Here is a 16,762-nt window from a genome sequence, read left to right as displayed (position 1 = left end):
ATGAATGCTCACGATCTTGTATGGCTTCTATTAGACTATGGCTTCTATTGAAAAACTGAGAGATACTGGAGTGATCTGGCTTATGTAACACCCTTCTCCCCTCCCCCCACCTCGGAGAGAAAAGTTGGTCTCATAAAAGACCATTTGCATTTTGTACTACAGCCTAAAAAACAATTTACTAGCAAACACTATTTTGAGAAAACAACAGATAACTGTCAATACAGAGATGGCTGTGAATCATGATGCTACTGCCCACAAGCCAAGTCAAAGCTGGAAATGAGCCATGTCAACAACAAAACTCAGCCAAAAAGAGGAGGATCTGAGGCGACAAATCTGGTAGGTTGCAGGAATCTTCCGAGTGTCATAAGCCAGTGGACGGATCTTCAGAACCTGAGTTGATTCAGAGGGTTGAAGACTGTGCTTATGAGGATGTTCAAGAGATCCAAAAGCATACGCTAAACCTAGTTGGAAGTAATTTACTTCAACTGACTCTAAGAGCCACCTTTATCCACCTGACCATTTGTAGTCTCTGTATCTCAGGGACAGGCCATCTGGCTGAATTTTCGAGTCAGAACCACTCCCAATCCAGACTATCTCTGTGCAAGGAAGATAAATGATTCTTACCATCTCAACACAAATGGAGGAATTCAATGCACCCTGCATTTAATTAAGCTTACACCACTAAAAATTTCACCACAACAAAAAGAAATGAAGCCAAAGACTTCTTTTTTTTTTTTTTTTTTAAGATTTATCCATTTATACAAGAACCGGGGCACAGGCCAGATGCGTGGGAGGGTGAGAGGATTCACCAGGGACAAAGCGGGGAACAGAACAGGCAGACTGACTGAATACACTGCTGAGGGGAGCAGTGGGCGAGACAGGAGAGGTCTGCCACGCCATGTGGGATTCTCCCCAGCCGGCTGGGATTGAACTGGTGCTGCAGAGGCTGCGGACAGATTCACAGTGCAGTGCTCAACCTCCTGCACCACCAGGGGGGCCCAAAGACAAAGACTTCTTCATTGGCTTTTCATTTATAAAGGAAAAACAGGTATAACGTCAGCAGTAGTAATAAGTAATAAGCCTTGTCTACATGGCAAAATCCAAAAACAGTACATATGTTCTACTGGTGCTCAAGTGCTGACTCCAAAGGGTTTTCAATTAACCTATATGATGATGTGAATTTACAATTTAAGCCATAGTCAATTTTTTTTTTAAATCTGTTAAATGGCACTCCTTGATTTCAATTGACTTCTTTAGAGTAATTATTAACATCTCAAATTTTTAAAAATTAAGTAATGCCTTTCAGCTCATGGAATTTGCACTGATACAATCTGAAACGATCATAGTCATTAACCAAGATAATAATATCAGGTTGAAGGAAAAATCACTTTGAGGACTTCTCTCATTGCTATAGTCAAATAAGCAACATTCACTTTCCTGGTATTACCCCCACATCTCTTCTCCCTTTATGAATCCTTCTCAAAATGTTTTATCATTCACTGTCTCCATTTCTTAAGTCAAGTGTCAGTGGCTGACAGTCACGTTCTTCCTGAAGACACTAGGCATGGCTCTCTTGCTCTGGATTGCTCCTGTGGTTGAGGTCAGCTAATGTGTGAGCTACCCTATGAAGATATCCAATGAGAATGGGCCCTCGTCAACAGCCTAAGAGGAACTGGGGCACTCAAATGTTTGGCATTCTTTTCTAGGAAGTTGGTTCCTTCAGTTAGCCAAGATTTTTTTTTTATTTAGGACCTGATTATGATTTGGATTGGAAATCACACAGAAGTCAGAGCTTTTGATGAAAGTCGTCATGTTCAATTACTTTTGCCGAGATCTGTTCTCCAGAATCAGTTCACTTGCTCAGTCCACACTATCGTATTTATACTACAGTATAAATACCAGGAGGTACGAATCTCTGAGTCATTTTAGATTCTACCCACTACTTGTATCCTCATTAATTTCAGATTTTTTTAAGTAAATAAAATACCACACAGGTGGGGTCAAAGAGCTTCCCTGTCCATGTCCTCATTCTCCCTTTGTCTTCCGAGGGCCATACTATAGTCAATTTGCAGTCTCAAATCCATATTTTCAAAATTGTGTAATTTTAAAATAGTATATAGTATTTTAAGTACTTTATATAAATGATATGTTATATGTAATATAATTTTCCTTGTTCCCTAACCAGCATACCATAAAGTGTAACCATTTTGTTTCACAGATATAGTTAATTCACTTTAATAGTCTTAAATTTTCCATGAATGAAGAACTACAATTTATGTATAAACTCCCCTTCTGATGGACAACTGAGTTGTTTCCAATTTTTTGCTATTAACCAGATACTGTGCTGTACATACTTCTGTATTTCCTTAGACGTGTGTGGAGAGAGTTTCACCAGGATGTGTGTGAAGTGGAACTGCTTTCCAAATTGTTTTGCAAACTGAAATTTTATATTTCTCAGAAAAATCTTAGCTCTATCTAGGGTACTTTTGGGTTTAAATCTCAGCAGAAGCGGGATGGCTTTCTATTCAAGCTCTGTTAGGTTTCTCATTTTTCACAACAGCATGTTCAACTCCAGCTTTACTCTCTATTAAGGCTAAAGGGAATTACCTGACAAAAACCATATGTCAGGCTCTTGTCAGAGAGAACAAACTCAAAGTCACATCTAGCCAAGATCTATCAAATGTTCATATGAGAAAACAGTAGTTATGGAAGATTACTTGGAAAACACCCAGACTGTCTGTTCCTCCAGATACTCTAAATATGGATTAAACTAGATCAGCAGAGGACTTAAAGAATATCAAACTGTCTCTCAGTCTAGAGCCTTGCCACAGATCAGCAGCATCAGCTTGGCCTGAAAACTTCATACAAAAGCAGATCATCTGGCCACTCCTTGTGAAAAGGGATCTATTTCAACAGATTCCCAAATGACTTGAATGTTTAGTAACAACTAGGGAACACTATTCTAGAGGATCACTTCTCTTTTTTTTGATGTTTGGATTGCGTCTGTCTTTCCATTGACACTTTAAAACATAACACACAATAGGAGTCTGGCAAGATGGCGACAGAGTTAAGATGCTCACCTCCTCTGTATATTCATTATCAATTCCAACATGATAAAGATAATGGTGAAAGATAAACGGCGTACTTTGGGAGCAATTTAGTGGCTAGAGGGGGTGGGGGTAGGAAAAACTGTAATTGAGCTATGTTTAGAGTAATAAAGGGGCAGCAGAACCTATGAGAAGGAGGGACAGCTGTTGTATGGAACCCCTCTGGTATTGTTGACTCAAGGGCACACACTAACATCAGGAAATTAAAAACCAGGTGCTACATGGGAGAAGGGTTGCACTTGGTTGGAGTGCAGGGCAGAGGGTGCGTCACCAGAGAGCTACTGTGTTAAGTGTCCACAGTGAGGGCTACTGACTTGAGCGTAAGGCTCCTAAACTACAATAGTTGGATCCAAACTAGATGGGAGAGTTCGATGTGATCACCTGTGTCTCAGCATAGAGGAGGCTACCATCTGCAGCCTGAGGATGGGGTATATAAAACACCAGCCTTATCCCCACCCAGCGCCAAAACCTAGACCATAGCTGAATGCTCTAACTAACCAGACTTAAGCATGTGCATCTTAACAGAAGCAGGTACCATACTTGAATAGCAAAGAGAACAACTCCTGGTCGGTGGCCCTATCTTGACGACAGTGTTGACCTAGTGTTAACTGTAGCCTAGTCATTTCAGCTGGCACAAGACTGGAAGAGACATTTTAGGTGAAGAGTTGGCTTACTACTCGCTCTTGATGAAATATGAAATGTTGCTGTTTGCCACAAAATGGAAGGAGTTCAAGGGAATTACGTGTAGTAAAGCAAGTCAAAATTACAAAACCAAAGAGCAGATGATTCGACGAAGCAAAATAAATAGAAAGCCAGTGGGCACTAACAAAGGAAGTAAGGTTTCTGAAGTTGAGAGGGAGGGAGAAAGGGTCATAAGTGTAGAAGAGGTGGTGGTAGAAAAATAAATATAAATAAATAAGCACTTTGTACAGCAAGAGTAATGTTCAGGTTTCTGATCATCACATCAAACAATGAACTCATAGTTAGGACCCTCCGAGATAGTTCATCTCTTGTTGATGTCAGGAATAGCTGAGTTTCTACTGAATAATTAATTTTAATCTTCAAAACACTGGGAAATATGTAACCAAGCAGATTTTCTCTTTCCTTGACTGCTAATTACCCCAGATGGGACCAACCTACAGCAGGTATATAAGCAACTATCGCAGACACTTCAGATTAGCCTCGTCTGGCTCTATTTGATATCCCCAAATTTATTCTTTTCATCATTTTCATGTGTTTTAAGCAATATTTTCTAGCTGTATGTTATCTATCATAGTGAGATAAGTTAACACACACAGAACACTAGTTGCTGCCAAATTATGCAAAATACAACAGTATCCCATAGTTCCGATCACTCAAAACATTCACTTCGATGCATTCCATAACTAATGATGCTTAAACAACACAAGTCCCATGACCCCTGCCTGATTTAGCTTGGCATTACAGCTGGTCGGATGGGAATTATTAATATTTAAAAAGACTTTTTTGATCAGTTTTATATTTACAAAAGCATTGAGAATAAGATGGAGAATTCTCATATGCCCCTTGCTCCCATACTTGCACACACTCCACTGTTATCAAATCACTAACCAGAATGGTATATTTTTTACCACAGGTCAAGCTACCCTGACACCCCACAGTCACTGAGAGTCCATAGTCTACCTTAGAGTTCTCTCTTGAGTTTCACATTCTATAGACTTGGACAAATGTATAATGACATAGTAACATTCAGTATATTTTTAATACCCTTAAAAGGCTCCGTGTTCTCCCTATTCATCTCCTCCCGACTATCTCTAGTGACCACTGATCTTTTTGTTGTCTCCATAGTTCTGCCTTTTCCATAATGTCATACGTGTAGAGTTTAGTCTGTCCAGATAGGCTTCCTCTACTTGATCATATGCATTTAAGTTTCCTCCACGTCTTTTGCGGCTTGATAGCTCTCTTCCCTTTAGCACTGAGTATCATCCCATTGTCTAATGTACCACAGTTTAGTTATCCATCCACCTACTGAAAGACATCTTGGTGGCTTCCCAGGCTTGGCAGTTATGAATAAAGCTCCTATGTGCAGGAGCTTATGTAGATGTAAGTTTTCAGTTTATTTGGATAATACTGAGGAATTTAATTATTAGATCACATCATAAGAGTACAGCTTGCTTTGTAAGAAGCTGCCAAACTGTCCTTCAAAGTTGCATTCCCAGCAGCAACAAATGAGAATTCCTGCTACTCCACATTCTCTCCAGAATTCGGTGCTACCAGTGTTAACCGATTTTGGCCATTCTAATAGGTGTGTAGTGGTAGCTCATTGTTGCTTTAATTTGCATTTCCCTGATGGAATATGATGTGAATCATGTTTTCAAATCACCATTTGCTGTTTATATAACTTGTTTGGTGAAGTGTATGTTAAGGTCTTTGGCCCATTTTTTAATCAGGTCGATTGTTCTTACGCTGAGGTTTAAGAGTGCTCTGTTCACATTTGATAACAATCCTTTATTAGATGTGTCTTTTGAAAATATTTTGTTCTGTTCTTTCACTTGCTATCTAATTTTCTTGATTTTTGTCTTTGACTACCAAAGGGACTTTGGGACTTTTATACTTTATAATAAGATAAATACTGGATTATTTTATGTTTATGTGGAATCTAGAGAAAATAAACAAAGGATCAGATAAAGACTGATCCTTGAAAGATGACCGCGGATCTGAGATACTCGGGGGGCAGGAGGGAGGGGAGCATGGTGGAGTGCAGCAAAAGGCTATAGGCCTATAGGCACTTTGGTGGTGGGAAGACCAGGGTGGTCACACCTGAGGGGAGAAATTAAATGATATGAAAGTAAACAAAAATGTTTTAAAAAGTAAATGACATAGTAAGAACTGCATATTCATACACAAAAAATTATAAGTATCTTGTAAAAATAAAACATTTTGGGAAGCTAACTCTCTGATTAAATAAAATGGAAATGCCAACACTGAAATGATGCTCTGCATGGCTACAACTGGCACAATCATGAGGCGTGCATTTGCCTGCTCTTGCCACCTCAACCTAATTCAATATTTCTAAAATCTTTTCAGAATTTGGCGTTTACAGAACACATCTTTGAATATTTAATCCTCTACCAATTGTAACTGAAATGCAGCCTAAGGTGTATGGTACTTCTAATCAGTAGATAGGTTAAGAGAATGGGCCATAGTACTGACTAGCAGTGTGACCTTGTGACAGATACTTGGCCACTGAGTTTCCATTTCTGTGGAGGGCAGTGACAACTCCCACACCTCATATATGTGTTGGGAGAATTATTGAGATCATCTGTATAAAAGAGGCTGATGCAGAATCTTTTACTAGTCAGGTGCTAATATGTCTCTCAGTTAGTTAACCCTTTCTTTTTTTTCTATATATCCCAAAATGACATAGTTATGGGATATCTAGAAAATGTTGTTTAAAGTATAATGTTATAAGTTGCCCAGTAGTCCTCATTACTGATTTCTTAGTGTTGGTCATTTATTTCTTATTTTCTACTCCTAAATAATGCTATATATAACGTATCTTTGTGTACTATTTTCTATTTTCTCACTCAAAGAACATTTCTAGAAATCAAACCATGAGAATGAGTATAGATATAAAACTCTCAAAATTCACACTATCACATTTCTCGTCAATAAAATTTAATATTTTTTTTCTTTCAGCTTATGATTTAATCATAACCCTGAATCAGGATGGCTGTTAGGGGTATCAGGTAAAATTAAATAATAATTGTATTGATAAAACATCTTGGAAGATGTATAGGGCAGAAAACTCACTTATGACAAGATGGCTGAATGTTTCCTTCTGCTGAGCTAAACTTTAGATAGGTTTCTTCCTGACTTCAGTTCTTTACTCTCCCTTGTCTTAGAACATTTACTTTAGAAAAGCTGTAGTGGTTAATTCCTTCTCTGTCCCTTTAGATTTAAATCTTCTCCCAGTCTCCACTCATTTTACAACCCTAAAATGCTTTCTTCAACAACCTGAGAGACATTCCTTTGAAAAGCAGCCATCAAGAAAGAGTGCCTATCTTCCAGTCTCTACAAGACAAGTAAGAACCTTTTCTTCCCAGCACCAGGTATTAAACACAGACTGCCTAACCTTATTGACCAACTTCTCCCTTAACACTCTCACTTTTCTAGTTCATAAAATCTCTCCCACTTTCTAGTTGAAGAAGTTGACATTAATTTCTCTCCCCTATTACAATAGTCTTGACCCTTCCTGGAATAAAGTCTTTGCCTGTTCAACTCCAACAGATGCAGTTTTCCTTGGCACTTACCATCTTGTTTGAAGGCATCTGAAGAATGATAGAGATTCACTGGGGAAGAGTATTGCTGGGCTGCCCCTCGCCAGCTGGGTGAAGAAACACTCAGAGTTCCTAACGAGGGGTTGTTATATCGTGATCTCGTTTTTGAGCCAAAGAGGGACGAAGATGAACTCTTCTTAATCCTTAGCAAAGCAGCATATGAAGTAGGCAGACTTGGAAGAGCTCCAGAATATTCTGTAAAAGAACAACAATGATAAAAACTGAATTCTGAGGAGACTGGTTTAATTTTCCCTATAAAAATTGTCTCTTCTGAAGACATTGTTGAAATCTTCCTTGAAGCTACATCCAAATGCAAACTGTAGGGAGAGCAGGGAAACAGAAATGTTTTATTTATAATTTAAATATGTTCTGTAGTTTTATTTGTTATGATATTGGGGTTCCACAAGAAACAAAAAATAAGCATGAAGGAAGAAAAGCAGGGAAAAAGGGAAGGGATAGGAAAAGGAAAGACATAAAGGAACAGAAAGGGGGGAAGCTAGGGTGGAAGAATAAAGGAAGAGAAAAAGGAAAGAAGACATACAAAAATTCAAGCCATTTTTTATCAAGAATATTTAGAGTTAACTTTGTTGAACTTGCCTTAATATTAAAATATCTACTCTCATACATTAGATCACGTCTGTATTTTAAAAAAAATGAGAAAAAGGAGAAAAACAATACACTCAACTCTGTCTACAATGGGCATTGGATTTTATCACCTACAATTTATCATGTGGTAGGAAATGCATGTAATGCAAGAAATATATTTTGACAAGGCAGTAAGTTATGATTCATGTTCTTGAAAAGTTATGAAATTCACCCTGGAACATAAAATTTGGAAACATTTTGTTTTGTAGTGTTTGTTATATCATCTATATAAGTTGATGTTTTCAAGTGAGGATACTATTATGAAATCACTAATTTTACTGATTATTGTCTATGCAGTAAATTACTTTAATTCTTGATATTTTTCATGTAAAACGATATGCACGGTGCCTGCGATAGCTTGTAAGAATTCTCCTTTATGTCTACAGTGGAGCATACCTTTAGCACATAGGTCAAATTCTTAAAAATGCAAACTAAGGTGAATTCGAAGACAATTAGGAATTGTAATTTTTTCTTTGTTGAGTATCAGTTGAATCTGCCAATTCAATCATTTGGGAAACACTTTGTAAGAACTAGACATTTCTGCTCGATAGATCTGATATTGGACCCTAATAGGCCCCTGCTTAAATTTAGGTAAAAATAATTTATATTTGCAAGTGTTCCCATAATAATTATTTTGAGTCATTATGCTGCCTGATACAGATGCTTTCAAATGCAAGAAGCGTTTCTGTGATTTCAAGATAATACATTAGGTGTTAAATGCCAAATTACATACACCATTTTACTGTAAATACTATTTCTCTGAAACCTGGAAAAAAGCATGCTTTTAGAGGTTATCCACATTTAAAATGTGCATGATATGTGCAGTCCAAACCCATCAGGAGCTGTTAAGAGATTCATGACTTTAGTCTTTGCTGTTCAACCACAGGTCTGGTGATGGTGGATCAATTTTAACTGAAAATAGCTAACCTCTCCTGGGCAAACTATATGAGAAGAGATTATAGGTAGACATAAAATCTCCTTTAAAACCTGGAATTAAATGCAAGTTTTGGTACCTGGAGGTGTAAAGTAATGAAAAGAGAATGAGTTTTCCTTTAAGGTGGTTTGTAGCTGGAGCTCTGAACCTACTCATTTCTCATGGCGATGCACTGCGGTGTTCCAGCCACCTCACCTGCTCAGACAGGAAAAGAACAAATAGAACTTCCCCGTGTGGAGTGGAGCAGACAGGCCAGGAGAGGCGGGGGGCCCGGGCCGGGAGGCCGGCAGCAACCAAGCCTCCAGCCCTCAGCAAATCTTTACTTTTTCTCTGGGCTCTCTCTGGCATCCTCTGTGGTCTCGCCTTTTCTGTGGCCAACTGTGTGTCTCCTCAGCATGTCCTCCTGCAGCCATAGTTGTCCTTATAGCCTCGGCCTCGGGGCACAGGCGTGCCCACTTATGCATGCCTACACCCCCACTCCAGGTGTTCACAATCAGGCACTCGTGCCTGCGCCCACGCTCCCCAGTGCCTCCTGTACTAGCGCAGTCAAGGCTGCAGGTGATAGCCACAGAGGCTGTGGCACAAACAGCCTGATGGATCCACGTACCCTACTCCACACTCATGGGAGAAAGGACCATGAGCTGTGAGAAGATGGTATTTAGGTCTGAAAAGCTAGTTTAGTAAAATTAGTGGAAAATCTGAAGGACCATGTTGAGGCTGAAAAAAGCCTGGAGCATCATCACGGTTTCAAATCTTACATATACAAATACATGGACACACACATATGTGCTGTCCAAGCAGCGTGGAGACTGGTTTATGCCTCTCTGCATAAACAGGAGCCGACCGCTGATGAGCTGAGGGCTCCACACTGGCTTCGTCGGTTATGCAATCGGTTGCATTGGAGATTCCCTTTTCATTAATTAAAGTAAACCCAACGCTGTGACTAGAAAACTGACAATTTATCCATCATTTATGTATCTGACAAATATGTAATGATAACTTAGTATGGGCTAAAGGCTGTGGGTACAAAGGTAACGAAGACGCTGCACTAGCCTTCAAGGAGCTCACGTTCGAGTGGAGAAGCGATAAAAGATACATGTGATTTTAATTCAATGGGATACAAAAGCAAATTCAAGGGACTAGGGGCTCCTTCTATAGATGGGGCCGGGAGGGGGCCAGGGGATCCTCTCATTCAGTCTGGGACAATCAGAAAGTGCTTTTCAGGTGAAATTCTATCTAAACTGAGTCCTGAAAAGCCATTAGTGATTCGCTCAGCCAAGCTCTGAGTAGGACAGAGAAGATATTGTCGATGAAGGGAAGGCATTGTAATAGGGCCTGAGCAGGGAAGGCGGGACTGCAGCCTGGGTAGATGAAAATAATGAGGAGCGAGGCTGGAGAGAGAGGGTGAGAGGAGCGGGGAGCCTGGCGAGACAAGCCAGGGACCGCAGACGAGATGCCGGGCGGTCACGCTGACACGGTGTAAGCTTGAGGGAGTAAAACACGGTGCGTTGTAGAAAGATCACCCCTCTCAGCCTGTCACAGGAGAACAAGACGCCTGGGCAGAAGAGTCAGAAGCTTTCTAGAGGCCGAGATGAGTGAGGAATGAGAAGGCGGTGGTCTGAGTGGAGACGAGATCAGCAGGATTGGGGCTGATGAGAGCGGGGTCACGGGCGGGGAGCGAGTCGAGGCTGCTCTGTGCCCGGGGGACCCGGGGGGGACGCATGAGGTGACAGGAACCTCCCGTGCTCCGGGAGGGCTGGTGGCCTGGGATTCCTGCAGGTGGAGAGCGTGAGGCGCCGCCTGGGCGTCCATGCTGATTGTAAAATCCTGTAACACAAGGGGAGCAGGCCCGTGAGGGAGATTATTAAATGATCATCAAATCGATGGTTATTAAACTGACGAAACGGCTGCGTTTGCAGGACATCTGTAACCACGGGAAGCAGCTGGAGGAACCCTGGTGTGGAAGAGAAATGCAGAGGTGGCGAGACCTGGACTGACAAGAGGGCGAGCAGGCAAGAGAGCGCTCCTGGACTTGAAGGGAGGGCTCTGCATGCAGGCAGGGGGCAGTGGGCCCTGTGCAGGGCCAATGTGGAGCTGGGGCCAGAGGCCGGCCCTGCCTGAGGGGCCCCCAGCGGGGTGGAAGCCGCCCCCTGAGCCGCAGACAGCGCAGGACCGAAGTGCAGTCAGGCCCGGGGGTGAAGATGACTTTCCAAGCACAGGAGCCCACTGCCAGGTCATGGCTTTAAAGGAATATACCCTGGCCCGGCCCGTGGCCTCATCTCCTAGTCTGAGTGTTACTGTCAGTTCCCTGAGCTCGGTTTCTCTTGGGATTTTTTAACACATCTACCGAGGCCTCCTTGCTGTCCAGGTCCCTTTCCTGACCTTTCTACATTCCCCACCTGTAGGGTCAGGAATGGGCCACTGAGCAGGTTTCCTGATCCAGCAGACCAGGTAAAGGAGGAGGCAGAGTCCTCAGTGGTTTTGCAGGTTTTTATTGGGATGACCAGGTACACGGCTGGCAGGGGTGCTGGGGGGTCGGGAGGCTGGCAGGCCTCCCAGCCCCAGCAAGTCTTCACTCTGCCCCCCCCCCCCGCCCCGCTTCTCTCGGCTTCTCTTTCAGCTTCTGCTGGCATCCCTGTGAGGCCGCCCTTAAAAGCCCAGTCTCAGCCCAGGTGAATCCCATCTACCTATGCCCACACCCTACTCCAGGTGCCGCCATCAGGCCTGCGTTCAGGACCGCAGGGATCCATCCTCTGTCCTGATGGCGGGAGGGCAGGAAAGCCTGACATTTTTCTTTACCCTACACCAGGTCTTAGGCCTAGGTCTGGGGATCTTTTGCTTTGGAAATTAGCTATATTAGCGTAAGTCAGTGGGGAAAAGGTGTTTTGATCATAGGACATTGTTTAGCCCCAAATCGGGGAGGCTGGATGACATAGGTAAGACTCTGCTGAGGGTGAAAATTAACTGTCTTCTCTTTCTAAATTTAAATTCAAGTATTTACGTTTCCATCTCTTCTTCCTATTTCACCTCTGTCTTTCTAGGGTCTCAATCCCCTTTAAGACTTACTGAGGGGCCTCCCTGGTGGCTGGGGGTTAAGTTTCAGCACTAGAACTGGAATTGCCTGAGTTCGATCCCCAGCCAGGGAGCTGACCCACAGGGAGCAGCGGACCTCTCCTGACTCACCCGCTGCTCCCCTCAGCAGTGGATTTCCATAGATCCATCTCTTCTGCCACTCATGCTGTCTCTGGTGAATCCGCTCACCCCGGTACCTCTGGCCTGTACCCCAGTTCTTCTAAGCGCAAATAAATACATCTTTAAAAAAAGACTTACTGATATCCTTGCACTGACCTGCACGCCTCTCATTTCCTCAATTCCATCTCTGTCCAGTTTAGAGTTTGTTGTTCGGTCCTTCACTCACAACCGTCTATGTACCTTCAACCTCATTTTCCCCTTACCCTCTATTGCTTTCACAGGCTCATCCACTGTCTTTCTAAGTACCCTCTCCACGGATGCAGCTGGAGAAGTAAACAAGCATGTTCAAAGGTCCTCAGGCCATGGACCACAAATGTGATCGCCAATCCTCCCAGCAGTACTGCTGCATTCCTCCAGCCAGTGTATTATCTCACCAACCCAGAAAGATAGTTTACACCCGATCCTCTGGCCTCAAGCTCCACCCCTTCTTGATCTTCTTGATGCTGCTGCTTTCTTTGTCATTGAGAAGGTGGAAGCAGCCAGAAAAGAGGGTCCCTCACGTGCTCCCAGCACATGTGTTCTCTGCTGTTTTCACTGATAAGTTACGAACACAATGTGCAGCTTTCAAAGGGCAAAGCCTTACTGATATGCACTGAATCCCATTCCATTTCATCTTGATGTTCAATGACATCTTTCTAGAGAACCCCCTCTACTTCCCCTTCAGCATCCACTTTGGTCTCCTTATTATCTCATTTCAAGCCTTATACAAAAATATTTCCAGTTACTGGAAATAAAAATTCTTCTCTTACCTCTGGTACCTGCATCTTCCTCTTACAACTTGGCTACTCATTATATTGATTGAGAATTTTGAATGAAAACAGCTCCATCAGTTAATCTGTTGACAACATAGGTTCAAAGTCAGGTGGCCTGGATGGCGCCTATCTCAGAGCAGCTTTGTGATTTTTGCCAAAATATGAACAGCCCTGTGATTTATTTTCTGTGCCTTTAGAATGGGATTAACAACAGTACCCTCTCATAGGTCTTGTGAGATCAAATAAATTGAAGTACACATAAAACACGCAGAAGGTTGTCCATTTCACAGGAGAAACGCAATAAATATAATGCCACAAATAATAATATTGATTTTTATTGTTATCTGCACTGTAGCCACTGCCCTGTGTAGCTCTCTGGTGGACACGATTGAACACCAGGCTTGTCTGCAGAGGATTTGATTGGATTAGAAAATGAAAATATAAGTGCCAAATTTGAATACTTATGCCAAGGAATTAAATGTATAGAAAGTGGAAAGGGAATATTTACATTTTTATTTCCCTGATGGACATATTCCCATAAGTAAATTCTTAAGAAGAAATGTTGGCCATTCACAGAAGTTACTCACTACAGAAACCTCGGTGCCTACATATTCTTGGCTAAAGCAAGACCTACCCACCTTTTCTCCATATCCCTATCCAGGATTTAGAAGGAAAAGTGACTCATAATTCCTTTTCAGAAAAATCATCAGTTGCTCCAACTTTAAATGAATATCTGTGCTAAAGATGTCAGCAAAATCTAGTTATACATTAATCATTTTTTCTTCTATTTTCTTACTTCTCATAGATCAGACCTTAGGGAACATGCATTACAGTTATTTCTAAAGTGGTCTAGAGATTTTGTGATAAAACTCAATTAACCTGGTGCTCTCACACTATGAAATTCCAGCTGGAGGTTGGGTAGGAGTAAATATTAATGCCTTCATTAAATATTTCCTAATCAAATGACCTGGGACCAGTGAACTTATATTATTTAATAAAATTGTAGTCTATTAAGTCAGAATGACATTGCCACCACTTGCAGTTTTGGAAATAATAGCATTGCTTTTTCATTTCTTAAAAGGTCACTTTATAGATATACCATTGCCATTGAATATAAATAATATTCATGAAATAATGGATTAGAATTAGAAGAGCTGGGATATTTCATGGCGATATTTATGAAGAAAGATAAAAATGTCAATGTGGTAAAGGATACATCTTAAAATATTTAATCCATTACTGTATTTAAAATTTCCTGAATTTTCTGATACCAAGGAAACCCCAGAATTCTCTCTCTGCCCCTAAATGTGAAATTCATGTTTACAAGTATCTTTAGAGTTCTTAAAATGCTGCTGATGAGACTAGAACACTATTGGATCCTGTATTTGAATCTTTTCTGTCAATTCCCTATACAATGACATTAGCTTTAACAGCCAGGAGATGAGCAACACCAACAATTCATTAAGCAACAAATCTTTGAATAAATTAATGCATTCCATTTAGGTCTAGATTAATTTAAAATATTTATGTAAGCTCTTATATATAAAAATAAATAAGCTCTAGCACCAAATGATATGTGATGCCGTGAAGAATATTAATGCTTAATCACTGACTCATAAGTCAGGGGAGCAGAAAGTGCCACCACATATTGATGACCGCGTGCACAGAAAAAGCAGAAGTCATACAATATCCAAGCCTGCAGTGTGACTCAATTTGGCATCAAAGTCAGCATAAAGAAATTTGATATCTGACCTTTTGCAGGGTAATTGTAATTGCTAAGGCTGTCTTCTCTTTGATGAAAATTAATGTTAACTGTGCAACTTTAGCCTGCTACTGTTTTATGAAGCTTGCAAGGATGGATGCAACACCTCAGCAAAGCCAGTCGCGTGAAGCATATTTAGAAATAGTTAATAATTTATAAATAATGTGCATCATTTTAGTTGGGTTGTCTGCATCTATGGCAGAGGAGTACAAATCAGACGCATGCTGGCTATGCCTCTACTCAGCATTTTCTTCAAGAAACATTTTATAGGTAGACTTTACAGTGTTTTAGCCACAGGAGTGAGAAAGGATGTGCAGAGGATGAAATTCACTGTTTTTAAAGCACCCAAACAGGCATAGAAACTGGAAAGCCTCTAAGATATACGAAAAAAAAAAAAAATAACAGCACTGCATTTCTAGTGTTCTTCGTGTAAAACTGAAAACCTTACATATTTAAAGGGTAAAAAGAAACAGATCTAAATTGTTTCTATCGCTCCTTTTCAGGCACACAGTTTACATCTGAAGTCTCCATAATTTAAGATGTGGAGAGCTTTGCCTGCTTTGCTAAGTAGAAATGCTTAGTTGTTTGCATAGAGAGATTATGAAAGTCATTGCACCTTAAGCTGGGTATTATATATGCTTCTGTTGCAAAAAGAGCTTCCTGTTCTCCTGTATTGTATGTTTTTCACCACTTTAAAACTTTAAAAAAATCTTTAGGTGCTATCTCTCTAAACAAAAGCATGTAGGATTTTTTAAAATTGATATTCCCATATATTGTTTGCTAATCACTGAGGAAATTAGTAAGGACAGAAGTTAGTTGTGAACTGTAACCAAATTAATTTAGTGATTAAAGAATTCCCTCTTGTTTTGGATAATTAAAGGTTTCAGTGAAATTTTATGTCTGAAATGATCATATTACCTTTTGCCTTCCTGGTCTCTCTGTATTTAAGATAGGTCAGATAGTATTTGATAATAAATCAAATAGAGTTGACACTGGGCTGCTGTGCGGACAGCTGCTCTGAGCACCTGCTCTGAACAAATCAGTAGCTTTATATTTTGCCATTGAAGTAATTTCATGTTCATTTTCTTTAGCTTCTGGTTACTCTCTTTCCTTGGTGAAAATGTCAGTGTGATCACCAAACCACAGACCGCCATATTAAAAAGGAATGGGAATATTGGATAATAGGATGGCTCTTCAGTCTAACTTGCCTGAGAACATCTAGAAGGACTAATTGAAACCAAACAAAGAGGATTTGGTGGCCTCCCTGGTGGCACAGTGGTTAAAGACTCAGCATTATCAAGCTATTGCCAGACCCTGCGACATGAGTTCGATCCCCAGCCAGGGAGGTGACCCACAGGGCGCAGCAGACCTCTCCTGTTGTGCCCACTGCTCCCCTCAACAGTGTATTTCAGTAGATCTGCCGGTTCTGCTCTCCACTCTGTGGTGAATCCTCTCACCCACCACACCTCTGGCCTACACCCCAGCTCTTGTATGCATAAATTAAAAAAAAAATCTTTAAAAAAAAAAGAAAAAGATGTGGTGCAAGAGATGTATTTCAATTGAGGTTTTGTCATATCAAACAAATGGAAAAAAAAAAACATTTTGACTTTTATTTTGCTACTTAGCATTTGAGAAGTTGCTCAGCAATCCCTTCACGTGGGATTGCTATTAAAGTCCCCAAATGACCTCATGATTAGACAATCTTTCTTCAAAGGTGGTCTCACAGTTTTGACACTAGTAAATATATGCCAGTGAGCCATATGCTGGAATAATTGGAAACTGTCAACTAACAATTTCTTCAGAGAAGACATCAGAAGGTAATTTCTCCATGACATTTCAGCTAAGTTACATGAATTCTCATTTAGCTTTAGAAATACCTCCAAACCATCCAAATTCTCTCACATGTTGTGGCTGCGGTATTCGAGCCTAAACTGACAGCTCATTGGGTCTAGTTACTTAGTTAAATGACCATAAAGAAATCGAGCAGCTAA

The 16,762-nt window shown here is 40.9% G+C and overlaps 1 protein-coding gene across 3 annotated transcripts in view; it reads right to left on the bottom strand.

Annotated features, from left to right (window-relative positions):
* CNTN5 (contactin 5) overlaps positions 1-16,762 on the bottom strand; it is a gene marked incomplete at both ends in the record, with an annotated part of 519,573 nt that overhangs the window by 354,127 nt on the left and 148,684 nt on the right. Inside the window, one exon of one of the 3 annotated variants that reach the window (XM_084251216.1) lies at positions 7,400-7,621. The exons of the other annotated variants lie outside the window; for them this stretch is intronic. Coding sequence (XP_084107342.1) covers positions 7,400-7,621 — 222 coding nt within the window. The remainder of the gene's footprint in view (positions 1-7,399; positions 7,622-16,762) is intronic. 3 annotated transcript variants of the gene reach the window in all.

This window comes from Talpa europaea (assembly GCF_964194135.1).
Source record: "Talpa europaea genome assembly, chromosome: 12".
In the NCBI taxonomy this organism is placed as follows: domain Eukaryota; kingdom Metazoa; phylum Chordata; class Mammalia; order Eulipotyphla; family Talpidae; genus Talpa; species Talpa europaea.
Note: the sequence above shows the minus strand (reverse complement) of the source record. Positions and strands in the feature narration are given on the sequence as shown.